This window comes from Aquarana catesbeiana, linkage group LG04 (genome assembly GCF_042186555.1).
Source record: "Aquarana catesbeiana isolate 2022-GZ linkage group LG04, ASM4218655v1, whole genome shotgun sequence".
NCBI lineage: Eukaryota > Metazoa > Chordata > Amphibia > Anura > Ranidae > Aquarana > Aquarana catesbeiana.
In genome coordinates this window covers 74,454,443-74,472,145 of record NC_133327.1, presented here as the reverse complement: position 1 = coordinate 74,472,145, position 17,703 = coordinate 74,454,443, and the positions used below count along the sequence as shown (strand labels likewise).

Genomic DNA, 17,703 nt, shown 5'->3' with positions numbered 1-17,703 from the left:
TACCACACAATTATGTGTTGGTCTATCACATAAAATCCCAATAAAATACATTTACCTATTTGGATGTACAGTAACATGACAAAATGTGGAAAATTGCAAGGGGTATGAATACTTTTTCAAGGCACCGTATATGTGTTCTTTAATTTTGTCCTGACATACACTGTAATAATAAGATCTGCTATAAAATTATTGGTATACCAATATTGCTCGTTGCTTTCTTTCTTCATGACTCTAAATAATAACCTTTTTTTGGCAAATTTCATGTTCCAGGCCTTCCTAATGTAAGTTGTAAAACATATTCTACACCACTTTCTAAACCAGCATGATTACTGTATACAGAATCGGAGTTGCTATTAGGCAAATTAGGCCCATGGACAGCAAAGCTTTTCACTGTTTTGGTCACGGGGGAATTTCTTTGAGCTCCAAAAGGTTGTATACCCGTAGGCTCCATTAAGGAAAATCTGTCCCTGGCTGCATATCAATAAATTGTTAAAGTGTATCTAAATCAAAAGACAAAAATGTAAGAGATGCAGTGGCTTCATTTCTTTTCTTTTTTTGTCAGGCTTTTTCTTTCCTTTATTTTCACCTGGTAATCCTTCAAATAACATATTTCATGTCCCTAGGTGCCCATGCTTATTTCTTCATTGTATCTATGGAGAGAGCCATGATTGTCATATAGGCTGGACTTCAAAAATGGCTGGTTATCACTATTATAGAACTAGTTATAGAACACTATTATAGAACTAGTAGTTTACACATTAAAGGTAATGTTTATGATTTCAGCTCAGCTCACAGCCACATCCAAGGACTGGTAAGATGCAATAAATTACATTTTTGTTTTTAGGTTTAGATATGTGTTAACAGAAATTACTTAAAGTGATATAAAGATAGCAGTATTATACTACTTCTCTTGAAATCTGTCAACAAAAATCACAACTGTTTCACTTTAAAGAAAAGTCATTGAAGGCAAATGTTAGGATGCATTTTAATGTTGATTATATATAATGTAAAGAGAGAGAGAGAGAGAGAGAGAAAATAGTTAAAATGCCAGCTTATAACAAAGGTAGTTTATTAGTTCAACTTTTAGAAATAACAACAATTTATTTTTTATTTTTTTCAATAAAAGAAACAACAATAGCTTTAAAATGTAATATAAACTGACTGTTGTTATTGTTTTCACAATAAAAACCTTAATGTTCAGCTACTACAGTACATAATATCTGTTCAGTTTTTCTTCCAGTTAGAAATATTTTCAATAATCTGCTGTGCACTGAGTTTTCCATCTTCAAGTTGTTTTTTGATAAAGAGTTGTACTTCTTCCCATTTCTTTGAGCTTTTGTCAATGCCTTCAAGGACCATTGAACGTGCAATTTCCATCCTCTTAGCTATGATGTCATTTCTCACCTGAGGAACTTCATCAAATGATTTCCAGTCAAAGGGATGGGGTACATCCACTTTAATTTCTCCTTTACGTGTGGAAAAGTATGTTTTCATTCCCTCACTGGCTGAATTCTGCAAATTTTGCAACATCTGTGTGATGAACTCTATAAAGTCATTGTACTTTTGGATGACTTGATCAATAAGTTTATTGGCTTCAGTGAGGAATTTTTCGTAAGAACTCAAAAATTGATTGTATGCTTCCTTGAGTTTGGCATTGAGGAGTTGTGAATGTTCCACAGCGGCTTTTCTGGCGGTGTTTGACCACTCACTAATTTTCTCCTCTGCCTTTAATGCAAATTCCCTGACCTGCCTCTGCCCTTTGTTTTCTGCATTGGTTGCTAGTATCATGGCTTGCTCATAGTATTCCTTCAAAAATTCTTTCATTTTGTCTGCATATTCTGAGACATCCACTCCATATTTTGATGGAAGTTCTTTCAGTGAATCCATGATGAATTTAAAGAACTGAACGACTTTCTCTTCCAGCTCATAATATTTCACTGACCACCCCACAATATTTGGATCTAAATACTCTTCTCGCAAGGCCCTGGCATAGATTAGAAGCTGCTTCGTTTTCTCTGAAAGTTCTTCATATAGATCCTGGCAAACTTTTACCAAATGACTGGTGCTCTTTATGATTCTATCAGCAAGGTCACTAGCATACTGTGCATAGTTGGAGTTCACTGCATCATTGTACATCTGTTGAGTTTGGTGTTTCATATCTTGGTAGTTTCTAGACCTAAGGGCTTCAATTAGTTTTTCAGATTTTTGTGACATCTCTTGAATCAAATGTTTAAGATGCTGCAGATATTTCTCAAGGCTGACGTTTTGGAGATCAATGAAAATCTTTTTAGTAATCTGCTGGAGTTCTTTCAGAAAGTCTTTTACAGCAATGACGACTTGTCTGCCCTCAATAACTGTGTCTGTGCCAGGGATTTTGAAGTTAGTGTTATTAATTGATTGAATTAGGTTATCAAGAAGCTGCTGGATCTTCTCAATGCATGCTTCAATCGTTGAAGTTGCCCATTTCATCCCCATAGAGAACTGCTCTTCCCCAGAGTATTTTTGGGTCTGGCCTGGTAACTGAAATCTGGTGCTCTTTAAAAACTCAACAGAAGCATCAATTATATCTCTCACTGTAGTTTGGTAACTTCTTATCACGGTAATTGATTTATCATAAAGCTGAGCTCCCAGCTCACCATCACTCATGAGGTATGACATGTCTGGTGGCTGCTGGTACAACCGTTGTGCTTTGTACACAACATCTGCATATTTACCGCTAGCATCTCTGGCAGCTGACCGAAGCTGATATTCCATCTTGTCAATTTGATTGGCTGCAGATTGGTATGTTGCGGAAACCTTGGACTGAAGATGTTCCTTCATAAGTAGGCTAGCATCTTTCATGTCCATTCCCAAGTGTTCCTTGTGGTATTTGTTGATGCATCTGTAGACAGCATCAGACATCTTGGGCAGTCTCTCCTTCAGACCATTGAGAACATCTTGAGCAGCTTCTTCTCTCCAATTCAGTTTGTTCTGAATCCTATCTGGGTTTTTTAGGGATATCTCATTTTTCAGAATTAAGGTGTCCTTTCCAGAAGATGCCTGTAGGACATGAAAAGCATTAACAATAAGCCGTGCAGAACTTGTAAGATCAAATGTACCATAATAATCAACACTTTTGTTATAGTGTGTACTAAGCTGTTAGCCTAATTTTCCCAAGCATTATGTTGTACATAGAGTTAAACTTTAAATAAAGGCAATTTTCTTTTTAGCTTTGCATAGAGTGGAGAGGGATTAGAATACATGACAGGTTTTTTATTGCTGTCTGTGCCCCTGTTAGGGAGACTCAACCTCTCTTTTTATCCTGTTTACCATGATCACTGACAGTAAAAGAAAATGCCAAATTTTAGGTTAGCACCAGACCAGGAACAGAAGTTGAATCTCCCAATGAAGCCGCTAGTTCTAGTGACCCTGATAACAGCCAGGCTCTCTAGCAAAGCCCCAGATAGCAGTAAAAACCTGGCAGATGATCAAACTTTTCCACACCACAAAAGTAAAAAAAAAAAGTTTAGGCCGGACCTACATATGTTGTATATACTACATTTTCTTTTAGAAGGACTAACAGCAAAGATACTTACCAAAGAACGGCTGTAGAGCCTAATTTTGATAGTCTTTGAGTCCCTTTCCAGTTGAAGCCCCAGAGTTCCACAAGATGGAGAATATATGGATGAGGAAACGCCATTTTCATCATGTAGGCATTTTATTTGTACATTGGTGAATGTCGGGCTAGTTATGTCTATTTGAAGATTGTGGCCTTGCATCCTAAATAGAAATGTAAAATAGGAAATTACAAAAAAAACTTGTGCTGTTGACTATCAATGCATGATAAAAACAATATAGACTCTATGCAAAAGCAGAACATTTACAGGGTGATTTTTGTAGCAAGCAGAACCTTCCCAGGAGTCATTTCCTGTGACCAAATGAGGGGAAAACTGAAAGACCCCGAGCTGTGATAATATCTTCTAGTTTGGTTTTGAACTGCCGAATAAGAGGTATAGATTTTAGGGCTTGATTGGTCAACCTAATGGACTATTTTCCTAACCAACTCTACAAAAAGACAATGAGGGTTATTTACTAAAGGCAAATCCACTTTGCACTACAAGTGCACTCCAAGTGCACTTGAAAGTGCACTAAAAGTACAGTTGGAAGTGCAGTCGCTGTAGATCTGAGGGGAAGATCTGAAATTAGGGGAAGCTCTGCTGATTTTATCATCCAATCATGTGCAAACTAAAATGCTGTTTTTTATGTTCCTTGCATGTCCCCCTCAGATCTACAGTGACTGCACTTCCAAGTGCACTTTCAGTACACTTTCAAGTGCACTTGTAGTGCATAGTGGATTTGCCTTTAGTAAATAACCCCCAATATATACAGTATCTTACAAAAGTGAGTACACCCCTCACATTTTTGTAAATATTTTATTATATCTTTTTTATGTGACAACACTGAAAAAAATTACACTTTGCTACAATGTAAAGTAATCAGTGTACAGCTTGTATTACAGTGTAAATTTGCTGTCCCCTCAAAATAACTCAACACAGCCATTAATGTCTAAACCGCTGACAACAAAAGTGAGGAGACCCCTAAGTGAAAATGTCCAAATTGGGCACAATTATCCATTTTCTCTCCCCGGTGTCATGTAACTTGTTAGTGTTACAAGGTCTCAGGTCTGAATGGTGAGCAGGTGTGTTAAATTTGGTGTTATCGCTCTCACTCTATCATACTGGTCACTGGAAGTTCAACATGGCACCTCATGGCAAAGAACTCTCTGAGGATCTGAATTGTTGCTCTACATAAAGATGGCCTAGGCTATAAGAAGATTGCCAAGACACTTAAACTGAGCTGCAGCATGGTGGCCAAGACCATACAGTGGTTTAACAGGACAGGGTCCACTCAGAACAGTGCACATGCTCAGCGTCAAATACAAAAGTTGTCTTTGGGAAATTGAAGTATGAGTGCTGCCAGCATTGCTGCAGAGGTTGAAGGGGTGGGGGGGCAGCCTGCCAGTGCTCAGACCATACGTCGCACACTGCATCAAATTGGTCTGTATGGCTGTCGTTCCAGAAGGAAGCCTCTTCTAAAGATGATGCACAAGAAAGCCTGCAAACAGTTTGCTGAAGACAAGCAGACTAAGGACATGAATTACTGGAACTGTGTCCTGTGGTCTGATGAGACCAAGATAAACTTATTTGGTTCAGATGGTGTCAAGCATGTGTGGCGGTAACCAGGTGAGGAGTACAAAGACAAGTGTGTCTTGCCTACAGTCAAGCATGGTGGTGGGAGTGTCATCGTCTGGGGCTGCATGTGTGCTACCAGCACTGGGGAGCTACAGTTCATTGAGGGAACCATGAATGCCATGTACTGTGACATACTAAAGCAGAGCATGATCCCCTCCCTTCGGAGACTGGGCCGCTGGGCAGTATTCCAACATGATAACGACTCCAATCACAACTCCAAAATGACCACTGCCTTGCTAAAGAAGCTGAGGGTGAAGGTGTTGGACTGGCCAAGTATGTCTCCAGACCTAAATCCTATTGAGCATCTGTGGAGCATCCTCAAATGGAAGGTGGAGGAGCGCAAGGTCTCTAACATCCACCAGCTCCGTGATGTCATCATGGAGGAGTGGAAGAGGACTCCAGTGGCAACCTGTGAAGCTCTGGTGAACTCCATGCCCAAGAGGGCTAAGGCAGTGCTGGAAAATAATGCTGGCCACACAAAATATTGACACTTTGGGCGCAATATAGAAATTTTCACTTAGGTGTGTACTCACTTTTGTTGCCAGTGGTTTAGACATTAATGGCTGTGTGTTGAGTTATTTTGAGGGGACAGCAAATTTACACTGTTATACAAGCTGTACACTCACTACATTGTAGCAAAGTGTCATTTCTTCAGTGTTGTCACATGAAAAGATATAATAAAATATTTACAAAAATGTGAGAGGTGTATTCACTTTTGTGAGATACTGTATGAATGTATGAACAAGTGAAGAGGTTTTGGTTACCTTAATCCATTGAAAGATGTTTGCTCCTTCCAAACAGCACTCAGGTCCACGTGTGCAAGACTTCCCTGTCCAATGATATTCAGAGATCTTCCATTTAAAGAACTAGCCAATGAAGCTAAAAGGAGGTAATGAATAAATTAAATTCTTAGTCCACAGTTTCTAATTACAATAACAACTGTCACAAGATCTGGTAATTGACCTTTTTTGCATTATGGAATAGCATAGTGAACATTGAGCTATTTTACTTGACCTTACCTGTTTTATGGTAAAGCATGCACATTGTGCTCACTTGCATTTTATCATTCATACTAATTTTCTTCCACTTCATATAACCATTTGAGGATTTTATACTGAGGTATAAAGAAACTTACCATCTAGGTCAAACTCCAGGAATCTTAGTGTTGAACTGCTGGTAGCATCAATGGAACCAACAAGACCTTCTGGGTTGTTTTCCACTTTGTTTGTCCAAGTGAGATTGTATATCGGGGTCGTAAACTGGATGGATCCAGACAAGGCTCCAAAAGCTGGGATGTAAATTCCAGCGGGCATTCTCATACTTGCTGGTGGGATCACAACTTTCTGCTCTGGGATTTCAATTGTTGGTAGGTCAATGTCTGCTATCTTGTTGAACAAACTGTTGAAATCTAAGTTGTAGAAAGTTTTGGGAAGGGTATATTTGGGCAGAGTTACTTGATATTGTGGTACAGAAAGCTCAACAAAAGATATTTTAGAATCTTCTCCTGCAGTGTATAGCACATTTATGGGGACTTTAGGGAACTGGACTTCTGGAAGTGAGGAAGGAAGATGGGCATCTTTTGGGAAACTAAATCCTGGGAATGTCATTGTATAGCCATCGCCTAGCTTCTCAGATGAAAGAGGGTAGAAAAATCCATTCTTGCTTTTTGTGTAAACTAGTGATGTAGAAGCATTTAAGTACTGTTTCTTGTCAGGGCTTGTTGTAATATCAAGCCTTAGGACATCCCACAAACTTCTATCATACACTGGAAGTATGATTAACTTTAGGAAATCTACATAACCTTGCAAGGATCCACCAACCATAATCCTAGCTTCTGACTGGTCATTGGATAGCTTCAGGTCATGAGCAGCAATAAGGTTCTCTATAATGCCATGACCTTTCACACTAAATTCTTGCTTCTCTGTATTAAGGGTTAATGAAATTCCTTGGTTTAATGATGCAGCTTCAATGAATGAGTTGGGTTGGTTAATCTGGAATTGAAGGTCTGCCAGCAAACTCCAAAGAGCCAACTCTAGTGTTGCCTTGCTGCTTTGCTGTCCCTTTGATGTAAAAAGTGGAGTGATCCTGAAATAGTTTTCTCCTTTATGTTCCCAAAGGGCAAATACACGGCTGATAGATGCTTCAACAGCCAGACTCTCTTCCAATTCCATGTTTCCAATGCTGTCTGCTTTAGATCTGGACACAAGACTCACAGATGACCTGAGGCCATTGGAATTCAGGTAGGCATTTGCATCAGTGCTAAACCATCCATTAAACATCTGTTTAGACAAAAGTGTTCCACTTATATCTGCCCTTACATGAGTTTCCCCTGAAAAGTAAGATGTAAGACCTTCAAGATTTAAAGTGTGAATAAGATTTCCTTTAGCTGTGTTTCCAAATAATGCATCATTAAGGTCATACATGAGGGACATTTTAGATACAACAGTAGGCTTTGTCTTTGTGTTGCCATTAAGTTCTTGTTTGAAGGTGCTCTTTATCAGACTTGTGTCCATTTGTGCATTTGTGATGACAGATGCTTCCATGTTTTTCTTTCCAAATGATATAGAACTTTCATGTTTTCCCTCAGCAAAGACTGATTTCAGAGCTAGCCCTGTCGCCAGTTTTAGCCCTCTCTTCCTGGTAAGAGAAGTAGTTGCATCTATATTAAATTGAAGGCTGTCAATAACAGAGGTAGAGGCTATGCTTACCCGGGCAGAGATGTCAGACTGATTATATATCCCAGCACTTGTGGTTAGTGAAATCACATTGGATTTAAAGAAGAAATCATAAGTGAGGTTACCCAAAGCTGGAATTAAAATACTGTTCTGTCCAGGTGGTAACTTTAGTTTGGGAAGGGACAGTCTGCGTAAGGAATTTGGAACATGAAGAACAGGCAGTTCAAGTGAGGGTAGAACTAATTTGTAGGTTGGGATGGAAAATCCAATCACTGGAACTACAAAGCTTGGGGTGCTTATTTCTTTAGGGACTACATATCCAAAAGCTGGAAGCTCAGCAGAGAAAGAGGAAACCTCAATGTTGACTAATGGGATGGTGTAGCCTGGAATCCTAAAGGTTCTTGGAATTCTGCTGACCTGATTGTCTACTTTATATTTGTCAAATTTTGTCTTAGCCTGGTTATAGGAATCCACCAAAAAATTCAATGTTTTGTCTCGCCCAATTTCAAATTTTTTGCTAAGGGTCTTCATGTTTGTATTTATAGAATCAAAAAGTGTGTCTAATGGCAGAGGAATTGCATGTGTGTCTTTATTCTTTTGGTATTGAAGCTTTATATTCAGATCAATGTTCTGTCTGGTTGATGTCAACAAATTTTTCAGTCCAGTTCTTTCCCACAAAGAAAATTCTCGGACTGGTGTTGTTTTAAGTGATGTATATGGGATGGTAATTTCTGGAATAGAGACTGGAATTGTCAGAAAGTCAAGAACAGCTTCCCCGTTCATTTCCAAAACAGCTGCAATATTTTCTTCATTATTTCCTAGTGAAATCGTGTGAGCAATCTTATATTGGTTGAACCTTCCATTAGCCTGCCATGACACTTGCTGAATGTTAGGATTCAGTGTAAACTCATAGTTGTTCATGAAGTCAATCTTGCCAGTGAGCTTAAGGGGGAAACTGACTTTGAGATTTCCATTGTTAGCAGTAGACAGTTTTATTTCAAATGCCTTTGCCAAAAAGGCAAAATTGTTGTTTATTGTGCCAGTTGCTCGTCCTGCTAACTCTGAGTTATGATTTGCCTCTAGTTCTATTTTCATCTCACTAACTTGTGCCCTTCCTTTAGCTGTCACAATGCTGTTTCCGATGTTAGGTGCATCTGCCTTTGACATCATTTCAAGTGTCACATAATTTAAGAACACTGAGTCAAACTTGAGGTTTTGATCTAATTTTAGATATTTGTCATTGATCTTGTTGGTTCCCAAAATTTCAATGTTGCCACCTTTCAGGTTGAACTTTAGGTCTGCTTGATGGGTACCTTCATCTGAGAAATACGGGCAAGCCCATTTCCAGCCTCCTTTACCAGAAGATATAAGAGTTATGCGTCCAATGTCCACAGTTGTGTCAATATCATTTTGAAGGTCGAGCTGGCTGGTGAAGTCCAGTTGTGGAATATTGAGTCTGTGGGAATATTTTGTTGTAACATCTGCTGTTATTCTCTTTTGTATTTTCACAATAATTGAATTCTGCAACTCAGCTGAATTCTTCTCAGTTCTTAGATTAGCATTGGTTTGGATCTGTGTCTGAATGTGACTTGACAAGAAAGTGATCTCACTAAAGTGATCCAATTTCACATTGCGGTGAGCCAATGACACAGTTTCTTTGAAGATTAACTGTTCCAGCAAGGGAGCAGAAATGCGAGCGTCAGCACCAAAAGTAAAAGCCAATGCCTCGATCATAGATGTGGCTTCTGTTGTGAGGGATGCAACGATTTCCGGTGACTTCTCAGATACAGTAGTATTCTTGACCTCAGCTAAAGTTGCCATATTGAAAAATGGTGAGCTCACTTTGAATGAGCCAGAAAGCTTGCCAAACGTTGGAATAGAGACAGTGTGTGGAATCTTTGGAAGTTGGAATTCAGGAATCTGTATTTCAGGAAATTTGAAATTTTCTAGATTTAATTTAGGGATTTTGTATTCAGGAAGTTGCATATTAGGAATATAGATTTCTGGAATAGAAAATTCAGGAAGCCCCATGTCACTCATTTTTAGATCTCTCAATAAAACATCTGGAGGTGGCCACTTATAGTCACTTGAAATGATCTGGTCAATTACTCGTACAATTTTCAGTTTAATTTCATTCAGATCAATAACATATGATGGTACTTTATAGGTATTCAAAATAGTGAACTCTGGAGTAACATATCTTGTTGGAATTTCCATATCTTTTAGCTTTCTAAAATTAATCTCCATAGACTGGATTTCCAGATCAGTGAATGGCACAGTAAAGAATGGTGTTCTGAATGTCGCCTCCCTAAGAGCCCGGAGGCTAACTTCAAATGCAGGAATGTGGATAAATCCTATATTAATTTGTGGTACAACAAATCCTTCCTCTACAAAAACTTTAACTTTGTCAGACCATTCTTTAATATTGTTCTCTTCTGCAAAACTTGTAATCTTGATAGCTGCAAGGTTCCACTGCTCTGTTACAAACATCAAGAAGCGCCTGTAAGCCTGGCTCAATTGTTGAAGATATTTCTTACATTCTTCTTGTATGTTCATTGAAGAAATTTGGTCTCTGTAATCTTCAAGATGGTCAATTACCCTGGTCTTCCACTCATTTAGTACTGTGGAGGTCATGATATCGTCATACCACTGCATGATGGCAGCAAGTCTGGTGTCTCTTACTTGTTGAAGATATTCTGTTACCACTGCTCTTACATTACTTAAATACTGTCTTAAGGCTTCAACCTTCTGAGGCAGTTCCAAGGCTTTCATTTTATCATTTAGCTTTTCGGTTGTGTCCTTTATCCACATGTTGATATTATCCACAAACTTGTCATAATCAAAAGACCGCATCTTCTTAATTACAATATCAAGGTAGTAATTGATGTGCTCAATGAGCTTCTTAAAGTCATAGTCTCTCAGTTGCTTGACTGTGGAATCAACAAAAGTGAGAACTTTTTTATAATATTGTCTGATATCAATGTTATTGAGCATATCTGCTATTTTTTTCACGGTCTCCTTGACTTTCTGTTGGTTGAGGAACTCAACAAACTTTTCTAGAATAACTTCCACTTTTTTATCAAGTTCATAGTCGGCCACAAAGTCTTGTAGTTTGTCAACAACAACATTTATTTTCTCACCAATTTCAAATTCCTCCATCTGTGTGGTGATAAAATTTTTTATGTGTTCTATAACAACACTGAGCTTCTCAACTGGCAAAGAGTTTCTTATCTTTTCTACATATTGGGATATATCAATGCTTTGCAGTGCTGCTTTTATGCTTTGTGATATTTGGTCAAGATCAACTCTGTGAACATACACTTGAATTTGTTGTAAGAGTCTTTGCAGCCCAGCTTTTATTTGATATTGATCATCTACATTCTGAATCCAGGCAGCCACGCTTTGTCCTAAATCATTGATATTAAATTCTTCCAGCTGCACACGTATGTTCTGAACCAATTCAAAGATCTTCTCCCGAACTCTGTATTCAGAATCTAAAGCCTTCAGTTTGTCAACACATCTTTGTATAAACATCTCAACAGCCCTCTTAAGCTGCTCAAAGTCATAATTATCTCTTATGTATCTGTCCATTTCATTCACATAGACCTGTAGACGGTACTGAACTGCTGCAAAGTACTCCTCAACTACAGACTGCAGTTCCCCTGCAGTAACTTTATATTCTTTGGCTAATGTGTATATTTTATCCTTTGCTGCTCTAACTTTTTCGTCTACATTCAAATTTTCCACATAGTCTATTACTTTCTGCACAGCGGGGTCCACTGCCCTTCTGTATCTCTGTACATATTGATCAATATTCACTTCATTCAATGAATTCTGCAGTGCTTGTAGGGCATTAATCAATACAGTTCTTATTTTCTCAAAATACAAGGATATGTTCTCGATAAAAGGCAAACTGATGACATGCATGTCTTTATTCTTGTCATACTTTATGTGTCCAAAAATGCTGAACTCTTGGGGACTGTTTACAGTGTCTCTTAAGTTTAATGCATCAATTGGATTGAACCGAGCAAATGGTAGATGGATCTCTTTGTCCAAGATTAAGAGGTCTGCCAAGGCCTGGCTATTAATCTCAACTCCAATACCATCAGCGTTGTTGTATGCACTAAAGTCTTGGTTGTATGTGTTTTGGTCCAGGCTGCTCTTCAGCTTCAAAGAACTTAGCTGCTCTGCTGGTGTGAACAACAGGTTGATTTTGTAGTCTAGAAGGGTCTCGTGTGTATTGCCTGTACCTAATGAATGTCTGGTGGATCCTCGGTAATTATGGACTAAGTTGAAAGAAAGGGGCTCAGCTTTTAGGATGAATTTACTGTAAAGCTGTCCTGATTGTTCCCCAAAGATCAGCAGTCTCCCATCTCCATTGGTCTGAGAGTCAATGGTAATGGTGAATGGTTCCACAACAGAACGGATCATGTTGCTGAAGCGCATATATTTTGATTCACAGTTTGTGTTGCTGCTAAGTGAGGCTGAGAGGCCAGCAATATCAAGGGTAAATCTATGTGTGTGGACTGTTCCTTGTATATTCGCAACAGTGTCTGTGTTCAGATTTGCAGCCAGGTTTCCAACTGAGAATCCATAGGAATGCTTTATTTCATCTTTGTTAAATGCACCTCTGATATTGCCATTGATATTTAACTTGAATAATTCAAGTTGAAGCTGGCCTCTGTTGGTTAATTCCAAAGAACCATATTGTAGTTCGTTATTCAGCAAAGATGTCATAGTGTAAGGTTGCATCTGGAATTCAAATCTGTGCTTGTGGAACTTGTCAGAGCTTAAGGAATTTTCAAATTTAGAGGTAAACTGTAATGTCGTTCCCACAATGCTTAAATCATTGCTGTTTTCAAGTTTCACTTGATCATATGAGCCCATTAGGTTGTTTGAGAATTTAAGTCCTTCTCGGCTAATCCTGAAGTTGAACAGATTCTTACTGTCTAAACCAAGAATTGTAGCTTGATAGACACTACCCAAAGACAGTTCCATCATGGCAACTTTTCCGTCAACAGAAATCTTGGCACTGTGCTCTCGGTATCGTCCATTTGCCATCATTTTCATCACTGCTCCCGAACTTCCAATTCCAGCATTAAACTCATTTTCTAGCATTAAGGGATTAAAGTTGACACTGGTTGTTGCACTGCTAGACAGGCCATCTTGGCTAAGCTTTAAAGTAGCTTTGTGAGCAGCTCGACTTTGCTGATTATTGAGGGTCAGGTCAGCATTTAGTTCTAGACCAAGAGAATTCAGGGAGCCAGTTAGGAGAGTGTAGAATCTGTTACGCTTGTAGTTTGCCTGGCATTCAGAGCGTACAGCAGCCATCTGTTTTGAAATGGTGAACTCAAGCTTGTTTAACCCAACCAGATTGTAGTAATTTCCATTTGTATCTGACTTCAGGGTGAGCTGTTTATTCCTGTAATCTAAAGACATAGTGTTAACAAGAGCTCCATCAAGCAGTTCAGTGGTTGAAGACATTGTCACAGCTTCTGTCAAGAACATTCCAGACATCTTGTTGGTGGCTTTCAAGAAAGAGGAATCAAACTGAAAGTTGGAATCAGCTTTAGCCTGGAAATTTTCAGTGTTGAATGTGGTGACAAGCCTAAAGTCACTGTTGGCAAACAATGATGCTAAAGCGAAACGCTCATTAGTCTCAACCTCTGTTGTCAGTATGTTATTTGCTATTGATGACTTGGATGAAAGTGCTCCAGTGGTATCTAATCCCAGAACACTTCTGGCCTGATATGCATATGATCCTTTAAAGATCTGGTTACTCCTGAAGTTGTACTGCTCACTGAATCTCATGCTTGATTCAAGTAAGGTATGGCTTAAAGATCCCTCATAGGACAGGCTTAATGCTTTCATTGGATCATATGTTGCCACCCCGGAACCTGCAAAATAAAAAATAAAATAAAATAAATGTATGCACAATATTCCCTTCCAAATAACAAAATTATTTTGTGTGCATTTACAGAATTTGTCAGTGTTTTGCCTGTAACCATATTTGATAAAAACTCTAGATCACAAGTGAAATTAGTTAGTGAAGAAATAATTCTAGCCAGGAAACACTGCGTGTCAGAAAGCATACATTTCCTAATTTGTATTCTATGTAATCCACTGAAGCATGTCAAAAATCCCTGGTTGATGAAACTGCTTCCTATATCTGCAGGGTGTAACTTTCTGCCCCTCTGCTTGATGTATTACTAATAAGATTCAAATGTTTCATTGGAAGCTAAAAAAAGTGTTGTCCAGCTATATAGACAAATCTTTTATAAAAGATTTCCAAATTAGGAAAACAACTATTTGACTACTTATAACCTTCCCTACCATGCTCTTATCAGAGGAGTCCTAGCTTCACAAATAGCATGGTGATACCAGGAGCTGCAACCTTTCACTTGATAGTGAATTAGCTATCATAGAACAGTCATAAATATTAAATGGTATACAACAAGAGCTACTGTTAATCTTCAGTCTAGTAAGCATTGTACAAAACACCACGAAGAGTCTTGCTTATATATTGACCATAAATTATACTATACATACAGTATGTTAAAATTAAAATCTCTGCAGCCCAAAACTATTTTAGCTTGAGTATTCAAACCAATTATCCCAGATGTGTTTTTAGCCGAGTGCAAGAAATACAGCACACTCAATTATCAATCTGTGCCAGCCCTTGGGATCATACACTATCCATATTATACTGCTGACTTCAGGGAATTCCACTTCTCTGTTGTAGCACAATCTCAAATGGCTTTATCAGGAAAGTGCTGGAGTTCTCAAGTTAGGGTTATGGGAATTTACTATAAGAAGTTGTTTTCACATGTTTATATTGGGTTCTTCTTCAGGACAGTTTTGTATAGAAACATGTATACATAGTGGAACTGTGAACACACAAATACCTAAGCAAAAAGCTGCAAGTTCCTTAGAAAAAGGACCTACCATCAATGGAATATGACAAAACTTCCAAAATAGCATCTGCCTTCATTTGGTATCTAGAAGTGAACCGATAGATGTCACTAGTAGCATTGCCTCCAGAATAGGATGCTGACCAGTTGTAGTAGTTGCTATTTAAGTTAGATGAGACATCCAGAAGGCCAATTAGGGGCACTCTAAGTTGGTAATACTCAGGGATAGTGAAAGCTGGAACCCTGAACTCTTGAGATGGGACACTTATTCCCGCTGACTTCAGCTCCAGGGCTGGGGACCTTACTGCCCATGGCACCACTTGGTGGGATGGCTTTCCACCATAGGGCAACGGGATATTGATGGTAATACTATCCTTGTTAAAACGATAGGCAATTCTTCCATCACTGCAAAAAAAAAAAAAAAAAGTTGATAAGCAAATAATTTCTAAACAAGATATGTTCAAGCATAGAACCAAGATGTGGGTTGTACTCCTCCAAAGAAAAAAGTCTTCAAGCTGTTAGAATGGCTAGTGCATTAGCCCTGGTTCACATTGGTGCGTTTTGACATGCGATTTGACATGTCAAATCGGCGGCAATTGCCGGCAATAGCACCGTCCTCACTGCATTTGTGGCGCCACACCAATTTCAAAAAGTATTTCTGTACTACTTTTTGCGATTTCAGGGGTGTGATTTGCATTGACATATGTGCAGAGACCAGCACAGATGTCTGTGAAATTGCTGCCGAAATCGGGACTGACGTGCGATTTCAGTGTGAACCTGGGCTGAGCTGAACTGTTTCCATGCAGGCAGTCTTGGATTCAGTAAGTTTCTTCATGCTATTCTTCTGATATATACTGAAGACAACTTTCTGATACTGAAATTACTTTTCTGCAAAGTCTCAGACCTAACTCCTAATCATCCTTCAACTTTGCTTAAATACTCCCCACCCAACACCAGTGCAGAAATCATCATCCTGTCATAGCTGCATATCAATAGACATTCCCACTATCACCCTGACCTTAAATTCCACCAGGTGTGTGTACAGGGTGCTGTGAATTTAAATTAAAGAAGGATTTATGGCTACTACACTTAACACAGTTTGAAAATCGCACATAACGGTGAATACATGCATGAGCTCAAGGGACATATGCATGAAGTTCTTCTTTTTGTATTCGTATAACTCTATTCACTTATAGAAACAACTCCAGGTCATTCCTTACCTTTTCAAAAATAGATCATCTGGGAACGGTGGAATGCCCAGTTGTTGCAGATCCATTTCTTTCAATGCAGTCAATTTATTGGCAAGTGTTTGTGCATACGGACTTTCCTTTGATGCCTTCTGCAACCAATTGTCAGCTGCCTAAAAATACAAAAGCAACACAAAGGATATTCCTTATTCTTTTCACACATCAGTTACAGATGCGTAATTTATGAGATCCTTCATGTCAGGTTTTTTATTTGTTTAAAAAGAAGGTAATTCAGATTTAGATGGGTATTCTGATTTGGTGCAACAACTTATTTCTCAAAGACACCCTCCAGGGTTGGACAGACTCCAACAGGCTTTCTAAAGAAAAGTGGCAGGGTTGGTAGAACAGAGAATGCCAAATGTATAGCCAACAGTACAGAAAAAGTGTATTAGTTGCAGTATGCGGGATTTGCTGAAAAATCACTTTACAAAGAGTACACAATCATGTGCAAGGCAAATAATAATAATAAAAAAAAACAATATTTTAGATATATTTTAGTAAAAGTCCCATACAAATTCCCTTGCATAGTCTATTTGCCTTCAGTATTGCTTCTGGACTGTTGACTATGTTTTGACTTTCTCTCTCTTCTTTTTACTTTTTTTTTTTTTTTTAAGCCTGTGTCTAATTTCAGAATTAAAATTCAGTTTAAGTACTGTAAACTGAAGCAACTGCTCTACCCTTTTTAGTAAATTAATGCATCACTCATACCTTGCTTGTAGTATCACATACTAACTAAATTGCTGGACATTGCAAGTACTATCAACCTGGGGAATGTGAGAACTGAGCGTCATGTTATCTCAAAATTGCATTTCAAGCAGTTCACAGTTTAGATACCTCCTTTTGCAATATTAAGCCCAGGGTATCATCCATATTCTTATATTTGATATGTTATGGATAGTTGACTATAACTTACCACCAGTGACTGTGACACAATATGGCGGAGGGTCATGTCGGTCTGAGCAACCTTCTGGTCCAGCACATCATTGGCATAAGTCTTTATAGTCTCTGGGTAAGAGAATTTAAATTCTGGTAGTTTGGAAAGGATCTTCTTAACGTTGGTGTTACTGCCAGTGTTCCACTGTAGCTCAATCTTCTCATTGTCTGAAGAAGAGAACAGGTAGAATTTAAAGTGATTGTCAAGTCAAAACCTTTTTTTTTAATAAAGTGGGGAAGGGTTAGACCTTCTGTCAAGTTCTTATTGCTGTCTATGTCCCCACTGGGGAAATTTGGCCCTCTATCTGTACTGTTGATCACTGCTAAAGAGAAAGAAAATTATGGGAAATCCAAATGTTTAGAGTTGTCCCCAAAACAAGAGATAAAGGGAAATTGCCCAATGGGACACCTATTCCGGGGGCAACTAAAATGGTATTTGCCCCTCACTTTAAGACATTTTCCTCTAACATCCTGTTGCGTCATCAGGACAGGAAGTTAAAGGAAATTTTCAAATCCAGTTAGTTAGAAAACTTGTTTCCAAGTCAAATTACGCAGTTACAAGATTTGGTTATAATTGAAGAATTTAACCCCTCTGTTACTGTATTTTTCTAAAGACTTTGTAATTTATCAGGCATATTCAGAAAAGGCAAATTGTCAATAATTTATCAGAATTCCCATTTTCAAATTTGTAATTGTTTATACTTTC

The 17,703-nt window shown here is 38.4% G+C and overlaps 1 protein-coding gene across 1 annotated transcript in view; it reads right to left on the bottom strand.

The window, feature by feature from the left end:
* Positions 1-1,052: 1,052 nt before the first annotated feature.
* Positions 1,053-17,703, bottom strand: part of APOB (apolipoprotein B) — a 51,745-nt gene continuing 35,094 nt past the window's right edge. The window contains exons 23-29 of the mRNA XM_073625331.1: positions 16,978-17,165; positions 16,038-16,177; positions 14,852-15,222; positions 6,367-13,803; positions 5,996-6,110; positions 3,576-3,759; positions 1,053-3,039 (exon numbers count right to left, since the gene is read on the bottom strand). Coding sequence (XP_073481432.1) covers positions 1,225-3,039; positions 3,576-3,759; positions 5,996-6,110; positions 6,367-13,803; positions 14,852-15,222; positions 16,038-16,177; positions 16,978-17,165 — 10,250 coding nt within the window. The 3' untranslated portion in view covers positions 1,053-1,224. The remainder of the gene's footprint in view (positions 3,040-3,575; positions 3,760-5,995; positions 6,111-6,366; positions 13,804-14,851; positions 15,223-16,037; positions 16,178-16,977; positions 17,166-17,703) is intronic.